Here is a 24,208-nt window from a genome sequence, read left to right as displayed (position 1 = left end):
TCTCAAGCACTGACAACCTAATGTGTATTTATGGGGATACCACTCCAAATAAAGTGTAGGGTGTTGGAAATTTGTCATCTGTTGGCCACTGCAGTGCTTAGCAGAATGACACATATAATAGGGTCTCTGCAGAGTTTTCAACCAGCCCCCATGTCAGGTATGTGGCAGGTAGGAGGTCCTATGAGATCCCAATGGAATCAATCATGTCAGAGAGGGCCACCAGGTAGAGAGGCTACAATGCTCCCTGCTGAGCAAACTGCCAGCTGCACTGAGAAGCCACACTTTTTAATCTGTCTCCCTCGCTTTGTGTTAGTCTGAGCTTGTTCACTGCAGTCATTTCCCCAGCTATGTTTGTACAGGTGTGTGTTTGTGTGTCAATCACAAACGTGTGAGCGCCATCATGCTTATGCAGGGGTGATGACCACGAAACAGAGAAAAAGCAAGCTGACATATCTCCGCAGCTAATTAAATTAGTTGTTTCTTTCTGCAGCAGCTGAGTGGTTCATTATGAATGCAGATCAGGAACAGACAATAGGCTTACATTATAGAGAACAGGGGGGTGACGTCACCTCACACCCTGCTCTGAGCAGCAGAACAGTCTGGATGGTAGGAAGCCCACAAACTCGAAGTGGAGGTGATATGTCTTTCTTGAAGATGTGCGTGAATGCAGATGCGCGTTGTTATGCATTTACATATGCTAATGCAGGGTATGCATGTATCACTTTTATTAGCGCTTCAAGTGTGAAGCAGTATTTTCCAGTGCCTTCAAACACATTCACTAATGCTGCAGTGTCAGCTCAATTTCTCTATCAGTCATGTGTGTTTATAGATTCATCCTTAGTTTTTTGAGCAATTTTTCTCGTAGCAAAAGAAGTTGCATCAAAAAATATATATATTCTTGGCTAATCATTTCAGTAGCAGGTCGTGTCTAAGAACTAGTTCAAATGAGATCGACATGTATTCAGTCAAAGTGTTTATAGATGCGTGCAAAACAATTCTCCTTGACCTTACAATGAGGAGATCGGGTATTTATGGGAGACATTTTCCTGGCATGGTTTTGTTCCACCTCCCCTAAGGGGGAAAATTTGACATCAAATATGGAAATACCAATATTTTTTGGCAGAATGCTGTTCCAGTCCAGTAGCGTTCATTAGACTGACAGAACCAAAGAGAGGCACATGGCAGCAGAGAAGATTCCAGCAACTAGTAGTGCTATGACTAAATGGGTGTAGCATTTGTTGTGCTTTTTCTGTTACAGCAAATTTATTAGACTTCAAATAGGGATTTTTTTTTCAACAGTAACATTATATATTTATATATATATTCATTATGAGAGCCCTTTTACAGGTTTGGTTCGGCAGAAGTAACATTTTGTTTAGGCGTCTCCACAAAATGAAAAAAGATTAAAGGTTAATGTCAACTCATTGTCTTTCTTGTGGAAATTTTGTAGGAATTGTCATTCTTGATTTGATTGTCTAAAACTTAAACATTTGGGGTATTTTGTAAGCCACTTACACTTGGTGTGTTTAAATTAGGTAAACATAAATGAACAGATTAACAAAGTAATAAGGTACTTACCTTTTTTAGTAATTAAATAGCCAAATTTGTGGCTCTATTCAAACAGTTAAGGGAGCATTGAGGGGTGTGTATGTAATGTAATGACACTCGTGAAAATCCGTTGTCATTACAGACCTGATGAAACTGGACTAAAATCATGATGCTAAAAGGAAAAAAATAATCTTGTTGGGTTTTGAGGCTAATAGATAGATAATGCCTACTGCATGTATTGGTTCCTTTAACATAGCTCGACGTTACTAACAGGTCTTTGTAAGGCTGAATCCTCGTTTATTTCCTACTGTCCACTGGATTGAAACGTTTAAACACTGCTGGCTTAAATCTGACCTGTCCAGGAATATTGACTTCTCTGTTAATGGTCTGTGACTCTGGTCCAGTGGCTGTTAACCTTGAGCTGCTGTAGACTAGCCTGTCCGTACAGCTCGGCTGCCATGGCAACAGCAACAACATCAATCCTATTAGATCAGCCTCAGTACTAACAGCTCTCTGCTTGATGTTGCATGACCCTCAAAGAGGTCAGAAAGAGTAAAAAGCAAAGTGATTGATTGAAAACTACTCAGTTCTCAAAATGGATGAGTTGGAAAAAAATCTGAAAACTATGATTGACAGCAGAAAATCAGATAAAGAAATATTGCTTTTTTTTTTTTTTTTTTTTTAAGAAGTGCATGTACCTCAGACCAAGTCAGCATGTCCATCCCCTTAAATAGCTCAAATAACCCCCAACTCATATCTCATGTAATGTCATGATCTCTTGCTGGATCTACTTATATAAATGAGGGAAAAAAAAGTCCATTTTAGTGTTCGAGAGACGCAGATTGTCAGACCTGTAACAATATAAAATCCCAATCAGGATTTCCTCTAGAGAGCTGAAAAACAAATGGATGCATTGAAGGAGATATGCTCCGGTGGAGGCAAATTACAGATAAATCAGAGGTTGCTCATGCATTTTAAGTGCCACATTATACAGAATCCATTAGTAGCAATAGCAGCTCAGCACCATTTCAGATATTAAATCTCTGTGACTGCAACTCTGAGGAACCAGGATGAGTCGATATCACACAAACCTGACTGTCATGGTAATAGATAGGGAATGAATCCTACAGAAACGATGCCAGAATTATACACAATAGTAGAGATATGATAATGGCACAAGCTGGTGATATTGATGCACGGCTTAATATACAACACGACAGTCACATTCACTAAAGGAGCAACACTGTGGGAGTCTGGAATTATCTAAAGTGTTTATAACAAACTCCTTGACAATTCATGCCAATGAAGCATTGATTTACCTGGGGCCAAAGAAATTCCACAATCTAGTAGATGTGTGTGTGTGTGTAAGTGTTTTATATTGTTTTCAAAAGCCAACACCTTATACCTGCTTTGATATGGTAAAAATAAATAAATAATGATAAAAATCTTCCTCAAGACTTGAACATTTTTCCACGTCTCTCAAATGTCACAGATTTAAATGAGCTCACATAAGAGCCAACAGTTATTCATCCCAGCAACCTTACATATCCTCAGTTATGCATAGCTATTCTATCCCGCCTCCACATGCTGTCGCCTTTTGGTGTGTGGATGTAGCAATTACTGGGAACGGACGTGCTCACTGTACCAAGGCGAGCAACAGCTTCCCATCCCCTGCAATCGGAGCTGATCAGCGTGAAAGCAGCTCCTCTGCCTCGAACACATGGGCCTTAGAGGGAAAAAGGGAAGTTGAGATCATAATATCCTGAAATAATACTGTGTTAAGATGTTTCCTTTGGCGCATGCAGCTAAAAATGGATAGATGAGAAGGAAGGACAAAGTATCAAGACAATATGGCATGCCTGTGTTTACTCTATATGCTTGTATTTTATCAAATGCTCATTAACCCATGCTAAAATACAGATATCCATGTGAAAGAACATAAGCTTATTTCAATTAATGACTAACAAGTTCACATAAGTGTAAGAAATTTGCCATGAAATGTGGGCACTGAGAGATACCTTAGTGTATGTGCCATTGGCTGTTTTATTACTATGTAAACATAGCATAAGACAGACACAGATACAGACATGATGTACATTTTCACATCGTTATATGAATTTGTGTCTTGGCACAGGGGAGCATTGCCCTCTCTGTGTCACAAGATCAAGTCCCTGCAGACTCACGTCTTGTTAGGGATGAGGAACGAGTAGAGGGGGAGCTCTTTGGTCAGACCCAGAGTGGAGACGCTGCCAGCAGTGGCACAGGGAAGACAACAGAGGGCTGAGAAACAATGGGGGAAAAAAAATGGTGGTGTAGAGGGCACCATCTCCAGGGGCCTCTGGAGCTTCACTGCCAGTGTGTGTAAATCAGCAGGCAGCTCACGGCTGCAATGAGGTAGAAAATAAAAAAAACATAAAAGTGTCCAATTGAAATAAGAGGCAGGGAGAAATCTTTTATGATGAGCCTAAATTCTCCTTACTGTGCGGTAGATCCACTGACCGACTCAGCTTGTCTTTTCCAGACACAGTCCATCATCTCGATGTCTGCATATAGGCAAAATGACTCAAATTACCCCACCTGCTACTCTTGTAATACAAATGTAATGAGTTTTCTATATTTGCATGATAATTATTCATGGCACGCTAATAGACCTGTGTCGAATTCATTAATATGCACATAAAATGATATGATCTAGAGAATCAGGAAGTCTGAAGTGTAGGTTAATACTCATGAAGTCCTGGACAGAGGTTTACCAAAATGTTTAAACTCTGGGTTCTGAACACACATGATAATGTGAGCCTGGACACATAGGTTATATAAGCAATATAGTCAGAATTTGAATCTTTACCTACTGATCAAAGATCAGAACTTCTGGTTTTCCTGTGCAAACAGGCTGTTTTCTGTGAAAAGTTACTTATTTGTTTGAAATAATGTTGACAAAAAAAAAATCATCTTTGAATGAAAGCAGAGTCCATATGACTTTTAAAATACTGATACAGTTGTGATCGAGTGATATTAAACCTCAAAAACCCTGAATAAACTGGAACAAGAGACCACTGTACTCTTTATATGCTTTAATAAGGTTGAATTGATAAAGTAAATACTGGTTGTCACAAAGAGGAGGGGAACAATACTTCCATCAAAATATGTTTAGCAGACCAACAAAGACATAGGGAGACTATCTTGCATTACTATGGTGGCTGTGGTAGGGAAATAAATAATAGGCTAAACTTGCACCGTACATAAAAATCAAGAAAGCAAGAAAACCACCATAAATAATGACTATTCACAACACAGCAAATCACACCTCTCCCAATTAATCTGCCTCCTCGGTACAGCCAAATGTCTCAAACAAACAAAGAAAAAAGCCCATTCAATTGGGAACAACTGTGGTACCTATAGCACTTCTGATGCTATATTACTGGTAAAAGAACAACAAAAAGAAATGTTGGCATAAAATAAAACATTGTGTGAACAAATTTAGGAAAAAAACAATAAGTATACCTGGCTAGGCTGGAGCACGGCCCCGCCTCCCCTTTCTCAGAATTAGGGACACGCAGATGCCTGAAAGCTGTATAAAGCACATTGTTAACCATCCAAGAAATGTACGGTATATGAAATTAAATAACTTTTCATACCTTATATCTTGGTTGTTTTGCCCTAAGCAACCACTCTAAGTTTTGTGATCCTCACCAAATGTGACAAAGGCTGCTCAAACACTGCTCTCAGGTGTGTCAAGTCACGAAGGTGGACCCAAATGAACTCTCCGCCCCCTTTTGTAGCCTCAACTCTACTGCCATGCATACTAACCCACCATTCCACACAAGTGAAAAGAAATATTTGAATGTACTAATCCCCTCAAAAACCATGACTGGTGCAACCACTTGATTTTGGTATATTATTACTTAGAAAGGAGATATTCTGGGTACAATTCATGGATTTCAACAGACTGTAAGCACAAATAGCTCTGGAAAAACTCAAAAGCACTATCATTCCTGTGTCTATGAAAAGAGGCTGATATCTTTGTTAAAGTTTTAGAAATACCAAAATCAAATCAAAGATGATTTATTTTTCTTACACCAACATATTTAGCCATCATTCTAACCCCTACAAAATCATCTAAATTCTTCTCTCTACATGCAGTGGTGCTTGGTATACTGTGCTATACTGTATACTGTGTGAACCCTTTAAAATTTTTATTGATTTTTATTTCAGTAGGAATTTTAATATATATATAGTGAAACAAATATTTTGAAAAATTTGTTTTTCATGCTAATTTGTTAATCAAAACAATCAAATATTGCATAAATGTAAGTAGTAGAAATATGTGAACAAACAACAATTGCATGGTAGGGCTATAAGCAGAGAGCCACAGATAACAAACACATTTGGGCCTAATTAGGGTGCTTTGGGCCACATCTGAGCTGGGCCTAATTTGAGCAACCGCGTGTGTTGTCAAGGCAAGATGTAATCCAAATATATCTATACTTGGGTTGTGTCTGGTGGATCTGTGGCTGAGTTTAGGCGACCACACTCACCCTGAGTCACCGACATCAGTAAGGCCAAATGTGGGCCTCGAGAAAACAGAAGACGTGGCATTGTGCCAAGCATTCTTTACCATTTACTGCTCTTCAAAAGGAAACATTGCTGCCTGTTTGCTTTTAGCTAAAGATTACATGACAACCCCGAAGGCAGTTGAAAAATGTCTGCCTAAGCACACAAGTTAAGCTGCAGTGGCAAGGGTTCACGCTCAGAGGAGGACACGAGTGCAGCACAAAGCGGTGTAAAGGTAGATTTGAAAAGCATCTGCAAATTGTAAATGCAATGCCTAAATGTAATGTAAAGCTTATTTACCCAAGACCAAAACCATATACATTGTCAAGGCAGGGAAGATCTAAAACCAAAAACCATGAAGCGAGAAATAAACACAAAGCCAGACTGACAACACTGAGCATGTGGAAAGGAACCAAGAAGAAATATCTTCCCTGGGAAGGGTGATTGCTGAAAGGGGCTGCAGGTGATTCAAGGAGGAAAAGGTGGATACAAGGCAATCAAAGACAAGGTATGAGCAACTGAGGACATCTGGGGCATATGACAAGCAGTAACAGAAAACTAAAATAAAAAAAAAACAGAAAATCAGAAGATCCTTATAAAACAGAAACCACAAACCATGACACTATCTGGGCAGAATGTAAAATGTTGGAGTTCAGAAACATTACACACTAATATGAAGGAGTAAAATTCAGTGATCAAACTTATGTGGACACTGCTACCACAGTGTCCTCTGTGGTATCTCGAGTGTTGTTATGTCGCTTTGTAATGATGAGCTTCTCCATGAGTAGCCTGGACACTAAATTAGCTCCTGTTAGCTTGGCAGGACCTTTACTTGGACACATACCAAAGCTGACACTAAATGGGAGTGATGGCAACAATCTGCTATCCAGTGACTCATTTAGCTCTGCAAGCTCATGTAACTCAACCGTCATACCTTGACTTCCTCTGCCAGAGGGCTCTCTTACAAAAAGCTGCTATATAAAGAGCTGACATTGAAATGGGACCTCACCCTGAACGTGGGCTTGTTGCAGCCAGTGGCATTGAACCCTGAGCAGCGAAAAGGGAAAGAGAAGACAAGGTTTATCGGTTTGCTCAGAATTGGCAGACGCTCAGCTGAGGTGTATGTGGGTGTAAGGCCTATAGAGGGCTGTAATTACAGTTAGAGTATCACATGCATCTCTGACCTCTGCTGATTACAAGCTATCCTCCCAGACCATCCAGGGTCATTACTCACCTCGCTAACTAGTATTGTAAATCAGCTGCAGATCGCTGACCTGATATTAGAGCCACAGCAAGAGAGTAAACAGGGGCAGATTACGAAGCCGGCAGCCTTATAAATAATCTGTGAAGAGATGGTGAAGGTGTGAGGTGTGGGAGATGTTTATAGCAGGTGGACAAACACCTGTCAATGTGATAAGCATGATTTATCTTGAGTGATATGTCCGCACATAGCTCTACCTTTCCTGACAGCCTGGACTGCCAACCTCACACCCTGGAACACGAACCCTGTTTGTAACGGCGATGCATTCAGTATGCGAGAGAGACGACAAGCCCCTTCACATCAGTAACGGCTTCATTAGTATAGAATATAGGATGCATGTGAGAGGCCTCAAGGTGGGAGGCCAGTTTCTGAGGATGGAAAAACTGACTTTTAGACCCCGAGGCTACTTGTGTGTCCAGCTCCAGACCCATATAGTTCCACCCTTGACATCAGTCTGCATCTCCCTGAAGGCTATTAGCAAGAGGAGAGAGCAGACACTGATAACAGGTGAGAAAAGTGGGTGTGGCACTTGTAATAAATGGCTAGTCTAGACCCATATTTACTAGCCTGCTACTAACCTTGGCCTCCACCTCGTATTGCACATTGAAAAAAAATCACTAAAACAAAAACAAATCTATACCTCAAATTACAAACATTAATTTTTCAGAGCAGCCAGCCATGACTGTTGTTAGCTTTCACTTTAAATATACCATGTCTTCTTATAATGTCATGAGCCAGCCGAGAAAACTTTAATTCATCTGCCGCCATGAGTTATGTTAACAGAAACTGACCTCAATTAAGAGTGACTTACATTCAAAAAGTGTCCATTTCGGATTTTAAGACTTAGACCGGGTGGAGGAGAGCTTTAATGGAATGCTGACATAGGGCCCGTCGGAGAGGTGATACATTTCCTGCAAAATGCCTGGGGATGCCACATAAATAAGGCTGAGGAATTCCTGACAGAAACTCTCTATCAAGCTGTGCTGTGACCTATTGCTGAGTGACCTGGTTAAAGAGCAGAAGAAACAGCTGAGAGACAGTCTGATCAGGATTACATCTCTAAAGTGTTAGAGATGAAGCTTTCAGCATCCTCAACAAGCTGAAGGTGATGGCAGAGAATGGTGACAGTAAATATATATGTAGAAACCATGAAGTAACTAAGAATAAATGTCTACTTTACTGAAAATACAAATTATGGCAGAATTACCTTATTTGACGTGTCAGCCTTCAGTATAAAACGACCACTGAAGCGGGTTTTATCCTGCAGGGGTTCAACTTGTTTTACATTTCCATCATCTTTCACAGCAAATTCAAATGTATTTATCATTACTCAGCAGCTCAATCTATATACATTTGGCTGGGGAAAGTGTATTTTTATGGTTAAAAGTATTAATTAATGATATTCTGGCATCATTAGTTTAATTTAGTGCTTCAGAGATTAACGACACAGCGGCATTTATCTTTGAAACATTATATCTTGATGTTAAATTGCAATGAAAGCACCTGTATATTCTGAGGATATCTAAGAGGAGATGGGGGTGAAGTTGACGTCCATTAAGGAAATCCTTTATTGGCACATAAAAATGAGAGGCAGCATTTAGCCTTGCTTGCCTTTGACAACCTGACCCATAGCCAAATATTAAAAGGCGGGCTCCTTTAAACTCTCTCTTCACTGATGACACTATGTCAGCAGTGAGATATATTTGTGTTTATCTATGAAAAATTAACGGTTCATTGTTTTGTAATCATACTGATTATTGCTAAAAACACTGACATTAATGTCATTTGTCATCCCAGTGGCTGAATTTCATGTTGTTTCAGTTCCCTTCCACTGCCTTAAAACAAAGAAATTCTTCTGTACTTCCAATGTAGTATATTCAATAAGTAATTATAGTAATTCATTACATCTCCAATTAGTAGGGAAGATTTTTCTCTGCACTATACCATAAAGAGCAGGATTTATGTTGGCTTTGAATGTCACCCAGAGGACAGAGGACTATGGCTCATCACTCAGCAGGAACAAAGCAGAGAGACAGGAGCAAGGAAAAAAATAGATACAGTGAGTTATTGGCTAATGAATGCATTTTTCTTCCCATTTTCCTCCCAACCTTGAAAAGCCTTGACAAGGCCACATAGTCTGTATATCCAGCTGAAAATGAGCACATTAGCCTGAAGTATAAAACTGTTGTACAACTTTGGTATCTCAGTGAGAAGACTGTAAAAAGATATGTACAGTATGTATGTAACCTCAGGAGAACGTACTCAGCTACTGCCACCTCGCCTGCTGTCAAACAGCCCCTCAGAGGGCGATAAGCATCCCTGCTATCTGTGTGGGTGGCTGCCTTATTAGTGCACCTCAGCCATTTCACTCAAGCATGCAGCACAACCTACCATCTGCCACGCTGTGATCCTCTGCCCGGCAAAGTCTCTCAGGTGCCATAAAAAAAAGGTCCCTTTGAAGCTTGGGACAAAAGTGCTGACCGGATGAATAAACTCAGCTTTTAAGATAAATACAATTAAGTCATTCAACCAGGAAGTTGCGCGCACTGAATATTTAGTGTGCACATACTGTAGGCTTTAATATCGTTAATATTGGTAGTGGCTTTATTGCACAGCATTACAGAGGGCAAACAACATGATTCAGTGTTCATTCTGAAAAATTATGGATTAACCTCATTAACACAGACTTTTATGATTCATTTACGCTGTTAATCTTCTCCATCTTTTCCTATGTTAGCTGCCATTGTTCATGTGGTTTATAAACATTCAGTCAAGATTTGTGTCTGCTGTTCCAGAGGTCGTGTATCATCATTTAAGGGACTACATTGCCACCTTGTGGTTTAAAATGAATGTTAAACTCTTAAAAGAAATGCTCGGCCACAAAAAAAACGTGTTTAAAGTTTTATTAACTAAGCCATTAAAACATCAAACTGACCAAAAGCAACGCATGAAAATGGTGTAGAAAATAACTTGAACAGAAAATTGATACAAACAAGTGCGGCAAAGTGATAAAGTGAAAAATACTCATATACAAAACATGCAAGTCAAATTAAATAATTTCCACCTAATCACCAGTCTCTCACAATGGAGAGCGTGGATGCCCGTGAAAACAGTCGATTTATTCGAGCGATGCATTTTGATCTTTTGAAACAGCAAACAAGTGGAACAAACAGAACTCGCATGAAGTCTAAGCAACTCACACTGGGGATATTTACAGAGCATAAAGCTCCATCAGGTAGTCTTTGGGAACAATACCTATTGCTCCATTCTTCTCTCCGACCCACCAGCCAAAGCTGTTGTATTCCTGGGGGCAAAAGAAGCAGACACATGGAAAAGACTTATCAGACCAGGCTTTCAGTCAGAAGCAAAAATCACAGAATGACACACTGAAGGATATGTAGAACTCTGTACAATTATCATCTTCACATTGGGATTATGAAGTAATGAGCCTAATGGGCACAGACAGATAAAAGGCATCCCACATGTCCTACCAATGAGTTGAAAACAACCTGACAAAGAGAGGCATCAAACAATCACAAACCATTAAGATGGCCTGTTTGTGTCCATCTACAGATGTTTTAGGTCATTCCGTGACATTTTTTTTGGGTCCCATTTTTGCCTTTTTTCCCCTCCAGTTTTCACATTTTATATCCCCTTGCAGTTGTTGCGGATAAGATTTGTTTGACAGATTCTTTGCTTATTTCATGTCTCATTTTGGATCTCTTTGCAACCACTTTTTAGTCTCTTTCTTTTTTGTTTTGCTCTTTTTTTGTTTCCCATCTGTTTGGTAAGCTTGTGCCCAGTGTGGGTCATTTTGAACCTCCTCATGGTCATTTCATGTCCATTTCTGGTTTAGTTATATCTCTTTACAACCATTGTGTCCTTTATTGTAATATCTCTATTTATAGTTGTTAGTTTCTCATTATGAGTTGTTTTGAGTCTCTGCTCACTTTGTGTTACAATGCCTGTCTCGTGTAAGTACATTTCTATCCATTTGTAGCTGCTGTGTATCCTTGTCATTTTTCATTTTAATCTTTGCAGTTTTAACATCACATCTTTCATTGTTTGACTTGATTTGTAGTCACACTGCATCTCTTTGTGGTCATTTTCATAATTAGATTGTGATTGTAGTTATTTTAGATCTCTTCTTTAGTCTCTTTTTGGTGTATACATAATCTTTCGCACCGGGCCCTGGAGGCCTGTTAATAATCTGTCTGTAGCTACGTCCCATCAACAACTTTACATTTTCTGTTTTCTGTCCTTTCCCTAACTGTCAGTTTTGAGATTGCACACAGACTTTCCTCCATTCCACAAAAAATCTGTGTGCACAAAGTCCGTTGCACGTAAATCTGTCACAGCCTGACAAGCAATAGCTCCAAATGGCGGTCAGCATGCTGAGATGAGAGGAGGATACTGTGAGGAGAGATCTGAGACTAGGAGAGAATCACCCTCTTCTCTCGTTGGACAAGAGTCTGACCTCACATCAAAGTCCTCCCAGGACATGAATCAATGCTGAAGATCCCTTTCTGACAAGTCTGATGGAAGACGGACTTGAGCAACATTTCAAGCCAGAACACAGGAATTAGAGGGTGTGGACACATCTGTAATCCAGTTATTCTCAACTTAAAAGAATAGACGCAAGGGATCATATTGTAGTTCTATACACAGGACTATCACAGCAGCAGCAGCACAGACTAATTACACTGACAAGCATCTGCAGTTGGACCAATCATTTTGTCGGATGAAGAGGTGTGTGACTTATTCTCAGTATCAAAACCCCACTGTCAGAATGATACAACAAGTTAAAACAGTAATATAAATCATTAAGAGTACTAAAAGCTTATTAAACTTGTATACATAAAGTAGCTATGCTTGGGGAAAAAAAAACTAAAGACACATCTATTTGAATAGATGTGTCACATGATAAAAATGAAATGTCAGGCCCCTACAGAGGGCTGTGTGTGGCTGTGTGTGAGGGTGTGTGTGCATTATGACTTCCTGCCACTAGCCTTTGAAAGCAGCAACACCTCATTGTGTAGCTGGCTGGCTGACAAATAAGTTACGCTTGAGTGAGCGCTGGACACAACATGAAAACATAAATATGGAGCCGTGGATGACTAATGACACCGCACACTGTGACAACACACATTAACAAAAACACCCTAAGCTGGCTGAAAGCACGTTCCTGTAATTTAATTACTTGTACCACATGGAAAGCTCCTGTTGCACTGGTCTGAAGATGCTTTACGGTACAGCAATCTACGGGGGAAATATTAGAGTAATATTGTGTCTTGAGATTGTATATTTCTCGATTATTCTTTAACTTTCAGGGGGGGGTGTGCATGTGTGTGTAATGATGTGGCATTCAGCATGTATCCGGACGACACGCTCTCCCTCGGTCAAGGCTTATAATCAGCACCCGGGTCCTGACTGGGGGGTCTCGCAGCTGTAACACCACACCTTTTTCAGGGCTGTGGAATGGGGGAGGGATGCACGGAGGAGGGAAGGAGACGGCTGTGTCTTTAGCTGCAGCTGGCTGCAGCAGTCCAGACAGGTTTAACGATCATTGCCCTCGCAGCAGGCCGCAACCCCCAACACCAAGGTTCCAGCTAATGGCACTCCCAGTCTGAGTGAAAGGGCAACTTGATTCTTGGTCCTTTTCCACACACCAAGAAAGAGCAATAAACAGGCATTTGGTCAATGACCATTGATGGGTTGCTCTGCTTTATGCTGTTCCTTACTTCCATTAGTCCTGAAGGAAATATCAACTGATTGGTGAACAGAAAATCAAGAATACAGATGATTTATTATTTGACAATGTGATTTATAAAACTACATCACCGACGACCTACATATTGAAGCCTCTAAAATACGAAAATATGATGCATTCAAATGAATTTTCTGCTGTATGTGGGACAAAAAAAAAATAACTGAGGAGCTTTATTATTTTCTGGTATTTTACACCAACAATTAGTCTATAATCAAACTTACTCATAGTTTGAGACCACTTCTAATGCTACTGGGAGTACAGAGTTAGTCTTTTAGGTTATATTTAGGACTGTGCCAAAAAAACTGAAAAGGATTTTCTTGGTTTCCCTCTTATATGGTGTACTTCACATTGAGAAGTTCTGTATAAATTATTATCATTTTTTTTTTTAAATCACAAGTCCTACTTGATTTTTGCTGCCACTAGATGGCAGACTTGAATTTTAAAAGGGACCTGGCCAGTTGACAGCACTGTGTCCCAGTTGACTCCATGCTCCACAGAAAGCAAAGCAGGCAGGATATATAGCCTGTCTATTCACACTTTGTCTTCACAGAAATCACAGCTTTAGAGATGCATCTGCAACAGTATAATGTGTCCCTATTTATTTTCAGACCAGTGCTCAAAAACAGCAAGTTAAATGTAACACAACAAAATCCACCCTGGTGCTCACACGAACCAGCTCTGTACAAAAGGGCTTCTGTCTACTTACATAATAAAGGTAAAGAATGGCCCCTCAGTTCTCCAAAACTTGCCCAGCTGACAAGCCTCGGAAATTGTGCGTCCACCACACGTCCTCACCTGCTCTGAATGCTAAGCCTGGGTTTCCTGAGAACACACATTCCTATTTGGTGAGAGGTGAGAGGGACGTCTGAGAGGTGTGTGGGCTCTGGGCTGCTCAGCGCCTGGCATGGCAGCAGTGACTGAGTGCTGAAACAGTCCAGATGGAAGTGATGGAATGGTGCTGTGTGCCAACTAAGCCCAGCCTCCGCCAACAGCACTAAAACAGTTTCCGTTGTGACACAACTAATCCCCATCAGAACGCCAGAGAAAGAATCTTTGCCTGGTCTGCCCCTTACCATCAGTCGTCCACCTCAGGCAGCGGGCCAGGTGCTGCCAGTAACAGATCTGAATAGTCAGTTCCTTTGAGTTCCTTGAAATAACACAGTTCAGGTGGTCCCAAACCAACAGAACCACTGGGACAGCAAACCTTATCTAAAACCTTTGCAATAGAGTTGGATTTGTGATAATCCTGGCTTCCCCTCACATCATGAAAATTCTAAGGTAGGCAACATTTAATCTCCAACAACCAGGGTTTCCCCGACCACACTGTGAGAGCCATGTTGTGAATGTTAAGAATTTATCTTAGAACTTATTTTTTGTAAAGCTTTTAAATGAAGTTACTGCCTTCTGAAGATTAATCTTACACAAAACCACCTCGCAGACTGTTAGTAGTAGTGGTGGTGGTGCAGTGGATTGCAAACTGAGGAGGAGATTGTCACCACATACCTTGCTCAGGATGTAAATAGCATCCCCACGTTTGAAGGACAACTCATCAGGGCGGTCCCCTGTACAGTCCCATAAGGTCTGGTAGTAGTTTGGGTAGTCTGTGCTCTTATCAACTGGATGGAGAAAAAGGCAATAAGGTGATAACAGATTATTGTCAGCCAACAGTTATCATGTTAGATCTACACTTCTGCAGTTCTTGTTAGCACGGGGCAACCCAACAGGAGGCAGTGCTGAGCCTACAGCAGGATTTAATGGCATAATGTGCCAAGGCAACACAGTAACTGTCATACTTTCATGCTTCATAGGCCACTAATACTACACAGATTTTAAGTGTGCTCCTGACTTTTTGAGAAAAAAAAAAAAAAAAGAGTCCCTGAAGTTGGACACTAATGTGAAAATTGTGCGGTGAAATGTCTCAAGAAAAAAACCACTAACTTATTACACTAACAGTTCTGCTGTACCCTTGTTCCCACAAACAGTCTCAGCAGCTGGTGTTTACACTTCTTAGATAACTTATAAATCTGAACTGGAGTTGTTGTGAGTTTGGTGCTGAGCCTCAGTGCTTAAGCAGTAGAGAGACACAGAGACGGATATTTCTGTCGCAAAGAACTACAACACACGCCTTATTGCAAAAAGGAAGTTGGCCGGCTTGGGTTAAGTTATTTCCAGCATTGCGTTAACTTTCAGTTGTTAACAGGAACTTCCCCAGTAAAAGTCACTTCTTCTAAAGTGTGACTGTAAAGGTTTTAGTTTGCTCAGACAAAATCATTTGTTGGTCTCCATCTCCGTCTACCCACTGTATCATCAAAGTTATTTGCAATCTATTTCACAACAGAAAGCTGTCTGTCTCGAAGGCAGACAGATTTCTCAGTTCTGTGTTGTGTACCTGCAGCAGGAGGAGCAGGTTTTCTCGATGGCAAGACCTTCGGAGGAGGCTTTGCTGGAGTAGGCAAGTCTTCCTCTGGAGAAACATAAAACTGACGCATTAGTGGGTGTGGTTTATGCTTGCAGATAGCCAGAAAATAAGCCAGTTGAGGGGGGTCAAAAAAAGAGAAACGTATCAGAAGAGATGCCTGCAATTAGACTGAAAACAGTGTTTGTGCAGAATGTAATCAGACCTGGAAGCTCTTCATAGATATCTTCTCCCGGCTCGACTGCAGGTATAGTTACAACATCATCGTACATTTCCTGGTCGTCTTCATCTTCTTCTGGGATGATGCCCGTCATATCTACAAACAGAGGGACATAATTTCTGTCTCGTGCATAGCCTATCTAAAAAAAATTATAAATTGCAGATATGTTCCCCAACTCAACCGCACACTCACACTATTCAGAGATAATGATAACAGAATTTTGTTCTTATTTGACTTTTTGGTTAGGAAGAACTTAAAAGTTGGTGGTTCTGATCCAATAGAGCAAAATAAAGCACTTCAATGACTGGAAAAGTTAATACCTCTCAAAACAAAGTCTATCTGTTTCACCCATTCCTCCGCCTCTTTCGTCGATGACGCACAAAACTGTGATGAAAGTGGAAAGAAATGAAAACTGCAGTCAGTGCAATATTCAGTTCTGCGTGTATTAATTAACATAAACAAATAATACTGCGTTTATGCAGAGCAAAATGTTCCGCATGAAGGAGCCTGAATATTAGAGACTCATTTAGACGTGGGTTCGGTTGAGCCCTTGTACAGGCAGGAGTGTGAAATGAATGATCTGACTTTAAAAATAAAGATCTACTGTGGAGACAAGTTTGAAACTAGCTACACAGGAAGTCCATGTTTTCATTTTAGGGAGAAAACTCGGCACGGCAACGACTAAAAAGTGTATGTGGGACAAACACACCTGATAGACCCGCTTGTCCGGAGCTGAAACTTCAAAGCAGCAGTCTTTCTTCGAGTCTCTCCGCAAGGTGCTGTTCATTTTGACGGAGTATCCGTCAATACCGAACTCACCCTTCTGCTGCTTGTCTGGTTACAGAAAACAAAAACATCATCATTAATGGCTCCGATAAAAGATGTGCAAAAAAAACTGGCACTCCCAGCATGTTAAGTATAATTGAGGAAATGAGAAAAATGATGTACCTTTCTCGCCGCCATAATAATAAAAGGTATGATGGCTCAGAGCACACCATCTCTTCTGCCACTCGGTGCCAAAAAAGCTGTGATCTGAACAGACAAAACAAAAATGATAAATCTCGAGGAGATGGAGAATAGTCCTGTGTTCTGTGTGTATGGCAAAAAAGAAGAAAAAGAAAAGCAAAACAACCACGAAAATCCTCACAGAACAACAGTTTTGTTGGTTTGTCTTCGAGACTAGAGTATTATGTTTTGTTGTCTGCAAATGTTTGTGCGATAAGTTAAAAATCAGAGCTTTCGCTCTTTAAAAATTTCACAATGTGGATTTAATCAGCAGAGCACCAACCCTTTCTACGTTTCTCAAGATATCCTGCTTTAAAGACAGCGGTAAGGTCCTGGGCCGCCACAGGTGGGGACTGCTGGGCACCTGGAAAAAGAGTTAAGAAAATCCAGATCCATAAATCCACCTAAACCCATCATCATCATCATCATGTTCCTCATACGTAAAAGTGAAAAGGACACTTGTTCTTTTTTTTTTTTTTTTAAGTTAAACATGCGCAGATGGTTTTCGTGTCAAACTTCGCCATCGTGTATTTGTTTATCTGACAATTATTAACAGCAGAAGCCGCAGAGGCTCCACTCAATAATGTTTTACTTCTCAGTGGAGAAGTTTCCCCTCGCAGAGTGCAACTTCAATGCAAATGTCCAAATGCTGTGTCAAAGTTGCTTTGTGTGAAAGAGCAGCCATAAAACTGGCAGCTGCTCAAAGCCCATAAACTCCAGTCACCTAATCGCCATTTTGCAAGGATTTCCCCGATACTCTATTTAAAAAAGACAAGCAAAAAAAAAAAAAAAAAAAAAAAAAAAGGGGAACACATGAAATTTTGCATAGACTGCTATGAGGAGGCACTCTGGATTAAAGCAGTATACAGGGGGATGCTTTTATTTTCCACAAAAACTCCAGCTCGAGCTGTAATTTTCAGACCCCAGACCGTGGCTGCGAGCAATAAAATATACTCTAGCTGTGGGTGAGGGAGGTGCTGCGGGGGTAGCAGTTGAGCTCCCAAATTGCTTCTCAAGTATGTTGCCAAGTTACAGTTGGAATGTCTCCCTCTTTTTACCGCTCAAAGTCACTTTCTCCAAGGAGCAGACGCAGATTTGTACATTTTGATGCCACTTCTTCGTTTGTCAATCTGCAGCTCGTGAGCCACTCTGTGTTAAGTGCTTTGTGGCTCACCTTCAAAACCTTCTTCATCCTTGTCTGTGCGCTCTGAGTGCAGCGACCCTCCATCGTTGTTGCTGTCAACTTCCTCCGAGTCATCCGAGTCATCTCCACCTACTGGAGTAAACAAACAAGCTGTGAAGTAATGGGAATGTACAGGCTGTGCTGCAATACACTGATTCCCTACGTGCTAACATGTGTGTGTGTGTATATGTAGATATAGATATATCTATATCTATATATATGAAGTGTTGGTAGTTTATCTGTAGAATGATTTTCCTTTTCTGTGCAACTAGGATAAATTCTAATAAGATAAAAATCTATTCAGGAATTTATAAAAAAAACATCACTGTAATTATGAGAGGAATTACTTTTATTCTCATCACTTGCTATCAGGAAGTGACCCCATACATCCATGTCATGAACTGTTCTGTGTGTGTGTGTGTGTGTGTGTGTGTGTGTGTGTGTGTGTGTGTCCTCCCAAGTCAGTCACCACCGGAGTAACAGCTTAAGATCTGCAGCAACATTAAAAAAAAGAGAAAGACCAACACTCACTTTTGTCCTTGAATTCATGTGGGAAACTGTTGGGAAGACAGTAAACGGGTGTAAACAGCTTTGAAATACCACCTCAGCACAGAGTATTTGATGATTAGGTGACACATGAGCAACAAAGACTAAAATAAGGAAATATTTGCTCTTTGGTGCGTGTAGGCCTACCTTTGTTTGACCTCTTTAATTCGTTTTATGAAGGTTTCCCTCCTTTCTTTGACCTTCTTGCTTAAATTTTCTCCTTTCAGCCCATCGCAGAGGAAATGCTCCAAATCTAAAGAAAACACCAGGCAAAGCAGTCATCCACATTGACAATTGACAATGATGTGGTAATCTGATTGAGAGCAGCAGTTTGCAGTTTTAACGTCAAACTGCTCCTTGATTGTTATCCAGCTTTTTTTTTTAATGAAACCTAAGCACAGAGATGTGACGTTGACGTGCTGCTGGACTGCAGTGGAACCGACTGAAACTTCATGACTGTGTGCTTCTTCCTCTTTTTGAAAAAATACGGTCTCCTGAGAACTGGTTTGAGTGAAACAATAGTGAGAAGAACACGGAAAGCAACACTTTGGGCAAACAGACAACAACGTATGAAAGTTACCTGCAATGAGCGCCGTTAACTCCTCGGGAATCTCGCGCATTGTAACCTGATTGTTGCCTTCGGCGATGGACCGTCAGACAGAAGAGGCTCCAAGTGATACGGAAGCAACTCGGACTCAGACATACGGAAGTCAATCTGCTAATTGTTTATCAGTGACTACCACACAGTTACGCTGCAGGACGAACGCTCAAACCCGCCTGGCGTTCACTCAGGATCCACGCTGACGTTTATTGGTCTAAGCCTGCTTTTTGAGTGCCACAGAAGACAGGGAGCTGACGCTTTAATGGAGCCGCGGGTCTTTATGGAACAATACTGTCCGCGTATAACGCCATAATCATATTTGTGATTGATTCGGGATAATATTTCTTTGCCAATTAACTGTGGTCGCCAGCTCTTGACTCACCGGACACGTTGCAAAAAAAAAAAAAAAAAAAAGTTTAACAATGATGCGAGCACTTTGAGTTTATTAATATGCCAACGCTGTAAATCTACACAGGGATCAGCATTAGTCGAACAGTCAGTCACTGCGACACTTTTCTGTTTCCCTGCCAGCTCTCTCGCTCTTGATGCTTTAAGGAGTTCTGATGCACTGATTTAGATACCGGCAAAAATCGTTTGCATCTCATTTTGACAAACACAAGTACACCAACCTGATGCCGCCTCTGCACCAGAGATGAAATGAGCCAACAAAACCATCCTCGTTTTATCGAGTGAGGCCTGTGCCTCCCGGTGTATTTGAGGGAAAATACCCTTTTGTCAAACTGTTTATAAAGATGTCAGTCATTCATTAGTCATCTTTTGACAGGCAGTATCACCCAATCCAAGTTGAAAGGCTGAACCTTTGAACTGTACAGCTTGTTGTTTTTAGAGAAATGAGACCAAAAAAAAGAAGCTCAGGACAGTTTTGTGAAGAGTTTCAGATTTGACTGTAGCTGCAGGTGTTGGATAGCCTAGTGTTCAACCATGCTGCAGACACACAGACTCTCTGTAGAAAGTTTTTAATTCACCCTCAGAGAAGACTAAGTCGAATAAATGTTATCCAAAGACAAGTAGCAGTAGCAATAGCTATTAATTTTGTTTTAAGCACTGATATTGAATGCAAATATATTCAGAATCATTAAGAAAATACCATCAGGCTTTTTATTTGGTTCTACAGAGAGGTACCTATACAATCTGACTCCCAAACTCTTCTTTTTCATGGTTGTGAGGAGACTGCAAACATTTTCTGATGTCACTTCCTGTTTAGTTGCCAATGTGTTCTTTATGAGCAATGTGGTCATTTAAAACCTGACCCCCTCCTGACCTGGCAGTAGTTCCTCACAGCTTGGAGAGGAGAGGAGAGCCAGCTTGATCTTTGACCTCTGTGTGTCTGCCTAAGTGTGTGTGTGTGTGTGTGTGTGTGTGTGTGTGTGTGTGTGTGTGTGTGTGTAAGGAGAGAGGGAAACGCCGGCACGGTGTTGTATCTAGTTTCCCATAAAGCTTCATCTATTCTCCTGACATCTCAAAAACTCAATTTGATTGCGTCCTTCTCCTTCCACCGAACTCATTATAGGTTTGCAATCCAATCACTGCATGTAGATCACGAAGAGCTGCTCAGACCCAGCAAAGTTATCTAAACAATAAAACCTAGCATTGTTCAGAAAATGTAACCTAATAAATAATGCAGCTGAAATCACTATGGGCTGTTTGTTTGCAGAGAATAGAAAATAGAAAAATACTTTATTCATCCCCCAATGGGGTAAATTCAAAAAGGCCAAGTGGAGAAAAGAGTTTTGGAATAATAAATGACCAGTCTGCAGCCTTGTATTTGTAATTAACTCATCTTATAAACACTGGGATGCTGACTGTGTGATCCTAATATTAACCTCAGTCTGAGGCTCCAGCAGCTACACAATTAGCATAACTTTTCACCGTTTTCAGTAGCTATAAGAGCAGTTCATCACCGCATTTCACAACTTTTTTTTTTTATTCCTCTGGGGCTTTTAGCGTTGTGCTGTAATCCCATTAACCGATTTCAGACGGATATGCCAAATTGTTACACTTTGTTTCCGTGGAGTGGACACATTCGAGCCCCGAGCACAGGAGATACTGACCTTATAAGCGAGGCCTTCTTCCCGCAGACTCTGCTCGGAGTGATTAATCGGTGTTATTGTTACTCTTGTAATTCCCGGATTAATGGCTTTGTGTTTTCCACCAAGCATTTTAATGAATGATGCATCATTAGAGAAACTGCTGCTGCACAGAGGCATCTCTAAAAGATCAACTGGTCGGTTTGAAAGAAATTCCCCCAGCATCACATGAGAAAATCACAGGCAAATATATCAGTTTGATCCAGAAAAACCTACATTTACCTAAGTTGAATAATGATTTACCATAATTTAATGGAGCAAATAAACTATCAACTAATATAGCCTACATTCTGCTATCGGGTATTGCCACCCTCCACTGTCAATTTGTTCTACAAAAGCCTGTCAATTTATAAATCTCGTGAATTTATATATCAGCTTGGAAACAGCGTCTCGCCTCTGCTGCTTTGTGCGAATCCTGCACAGCTTTAAATTACAAAAGTTTTGACAGCCACGACGTTGCGAGGCGCGATTCTTAATTCAAACAGATAGAATTACATCGCGGCTCGGGCTATAAACAAGCACCCTCAGTCCTGTGAGTTTTATAGGCAATAAAATTTAATGAGAAAGCCAAGAGAAGTCACAGCTTTTGGCCTGGGACTCCTAGCAAGCAATTCTCACCATTTTTTCTTTTTCATGCAGATACAACAAGCCGCTATATCTCTCCCTCTCTCTCTTTTTATTTTTGGCCAAAATAGGGGCTGCAACAGCTTCACGGTCACGCGGCTCTCAATTATGTACTATTATCAACTATGTAGATAATAGAACATTGGAGGCCATTATGTAAAAATAGCAAATTTAAATGGCTTATATTTGATTTGTATTCCTAACCCTAACCCTTCAGAACGTTCACTGATTAATCATTAAGTAAAAGTACTCTGTGTACACCAAACATCTCACATCTTACTTTAATGCCCAAGAATGAATTTGGCTTCGCAGGTTGTTTGTTTTGTGGTTAGTGTTCTGAAATATCTATTCCATATATTCGTAGAGCTTTGTATCTGAAATAGATAAAGCCTCCAAACCTATTTACAGTGAAATGAAACAAAGCGAAAGGGACTCCAATTAATGGAAAGTTTTATTTAAAGAAAAATATTGTGCTCAGCTGTGGTTCAAATCCATATAAAAATAAACCTGTAACGTTCCCTCGAAGCCCAAAGAAATAATGTCCATAAAGGCAGAATAGTACATTTCTTTTGTCTTACTTTTTCTTTTTTCTTTTTTAACATTAACTTACCTTAATTGTGAGAGCTATCAATTTTCCTCTCACGCTAAAAATGACAAAGACCATAACATGACTGCCTGAATTCGAGTAAAACATGTAACACTTCAGTAGCTGAGGTTTTGGAGGTCCATTGTCGTGAATGTTTCTGAGAAAAAGTCGAAAGTTTCAGATGATAAAGGCAGAGGACTCTGTGTTGAATCTGAAAAACTCGGTGAGAAAGAAGGCGAGGTGGAGAAAACTTGGAAATCCTGCAAAGAGGCGTCCAGGCCGGAGGAGCTATCATTGTCCGGGCCCATTGTTGACGCGCAGATTGGAACAGTGGGTGTGGGGTTTGGAAGATGTTTCAGATTTTTCTCATTGCTACTCAAAGGGGAAACAGTTGGGCTTTGGTGCTCCCCATTGTGTCCATTCTGACCCTGTTGTGAAGTCAAGGTATTTTGGTGGAAATACCTCTCCCTCTGCAGGAGCGACCCGGCTGCGCTGCTGTCCGCCTCATGCTCAAACTCGTCCTCCGGCCCGTCGTCCAGGCACGCGTATTTCCCCTCACTGTCCCGGTTCTCCTTGCAGTGGGTCTGCCTTTTATGCTTCATCCGCCTGTTTTGAAACCAAACTTTCACTTGTTTCTCTGATAAATCCAACAGTGCAGCTATTTCCACTCGCCTGGGTCTGCACAGGTATTTGTTGAAATGAAACTCTTTCTCCAGCTCCAGAAGTTGGGTGTTGGTGTACGCAGTCCTCAGCCTCCTGGATGCCCCCACACCGCCAACAGTGCTCTCTGGTATCTCAGGAGAACCTAAGAAAATAAAGTCAAAGTGGCTTATTTAATCACAGAAAGGCTGGTGGTCAAAAAATAAATTCAGTAAAACAGATGAGTGAGGGGAAAAAATAAGCTCCGTGGGGTGAAACTTGTGGCAAGCAAGCGCCAGGACTGGGAAGATTTATGGGCCCCAGGCTGAATATGATGGCTCTGCGTGGACAGGACAGGACGGAGAGTGAAGATTAATGAACATGCCAGCTGCTGGCCCGTGTAAGAATAATCTATCACTCTCTATTACTGTCAAACATTAACACTCTTACGCTGCATCACAAGTCAGTGCGTTGCATGAGATTAAGCAAGCTTAAATCAAAAAACCTATAGTGGCTTTAAGGGACGCCCACGCTGCACAGGGCCCGGGATGCAGCTCCTTGCAAAGGGGGAATCCTCAAACAATAAGGAGCCTTTTACATGGAGGTTATTAATCATCATGTCTTGCCTTGGGGGGAGAAGTAGTGGGGTGAGGCGTCAGTCGTTGTCGCAGCAGCAGCAGCAGCGGCTGCTGAAGAAGCAGCAGTAGCAGCAGCCTGTGTCCTCTTGATGCTTTTCTTCTCCTTCATCCACGGGTACTCCGGGGGCAGGGATGCAGCCTGCGGCGGGCTGCAGCCTTTCAGAGCCTGCTTTGAGCGGCTGTGGCGTGGGTGGACGCTCGGGCTCAGGCCGGGTATGGTCTGCTCAAAAGGAGGAGGAATCAGTGTCGACTGTGAAAGCGCTGAGCTCTTGATTGATGAACTTTGAAATGCATCACCGACAGGGTTTGTGAAAGATGTCAGGCACTCAGCGAGCGACGGCTGGCTGTTGATAAAACCACTTTCTCGCCCAAATTCGTAATTCATCTCCTCCTTCTTGTCTCGAAGTCTCGCGGATTCGGAGGGGGGGAGGGGGGTAGAAGTGATCGAGAAAAATTAAAAAGCAGTTTATTTTCATAAACTACTTAACCGGTTATAATCGTTTGGAGAC

The 24,208-nt window shown here is 41.1% G+C and overlaps 2 protein-coding genes across 3 annotated transcripts; both read right to left on the bottom strand.

Annotated features, from left to right (window-relative positions):
- Positions 1-10,086: 10,086 nt before the first annotated feature.
- skap2 (src kinase associated phosphoprotein 2) lies at positions 10,087-19,311 on the bottom strand. 2 transcript variants are annotated; one of them, XM_075465351.1, is made up of 12 exons: positions 19,084-19,311; positions 18,651-18,756; positions 18,489-18,514; positions 17,949-18,047; positions 17,058-17,138; positions 16,718-16,801; positions 16,479-16,603; positions 16,090-16,153; positions 15,755-15,865; positions 15,523-15,597; positions 14,637-14,749; positions 10,087-10,667 (listed from the first exon to the last, which is right to left on the bottom strand). In XM_075465351.1, exons 1-12 carry the CDS (start codon positions 19,121-19,123, stop codon positions 10,575-10,577), a joined length of 1,017 nt encoding a protein of 338 aa, XP_075321466.1. In that variant the 5' UTR covers positions 19,124-19,311; the 3' UTR covers positions 10,087-10,574. The 2 variants fall into 2 exon arrangements, with proteins under 2 accessions (XP_075321466.1, XP_075321465.1); XM_075465350.1 differs by having other exon boundaries at positions 10,089-10,667; positions 17,949-18,050; positions 19,084-19,308.
- Positions 19,312-22,311: 3,000 nt separating this feature from the next.
- Positions 22,312-24,208, bottom strand: hoxa2b (homeobox A2b). The gene is given in 2 exon segments (XM_075466649.1): positions 22,312-23,270; positions 23,731-24,208. Coding segments are annotated over 2 exon segments (1,086 nt in total). The 5' UTR covers positions 24,085-24,208; the 3' UTR covers positions 22,312-22,538.

The sequence above is a fragment of the Odontesthes bonariensis genome, chromosome 5 (assembly GCF_027942865.1).
Source record: "Odontesthes bonariensis isolate fOdoBon6 chromosome 5, fOdoBon6.hap1, whole genome shotgun sequence".
Classification (NCBI taxonomy): domain Eukaryota; kingdom Metazoa; phylum Chordata; class Actinopteri; order Atheriniformes; family Atherinopsidae; genus Odontesthes; species Odontesthes bonariensis.
The sequence above is the reverse complement of the archived record's forward strand: the minus strand, read 5'-3'. Positions and strand labels throughout refer to the sequence as shown.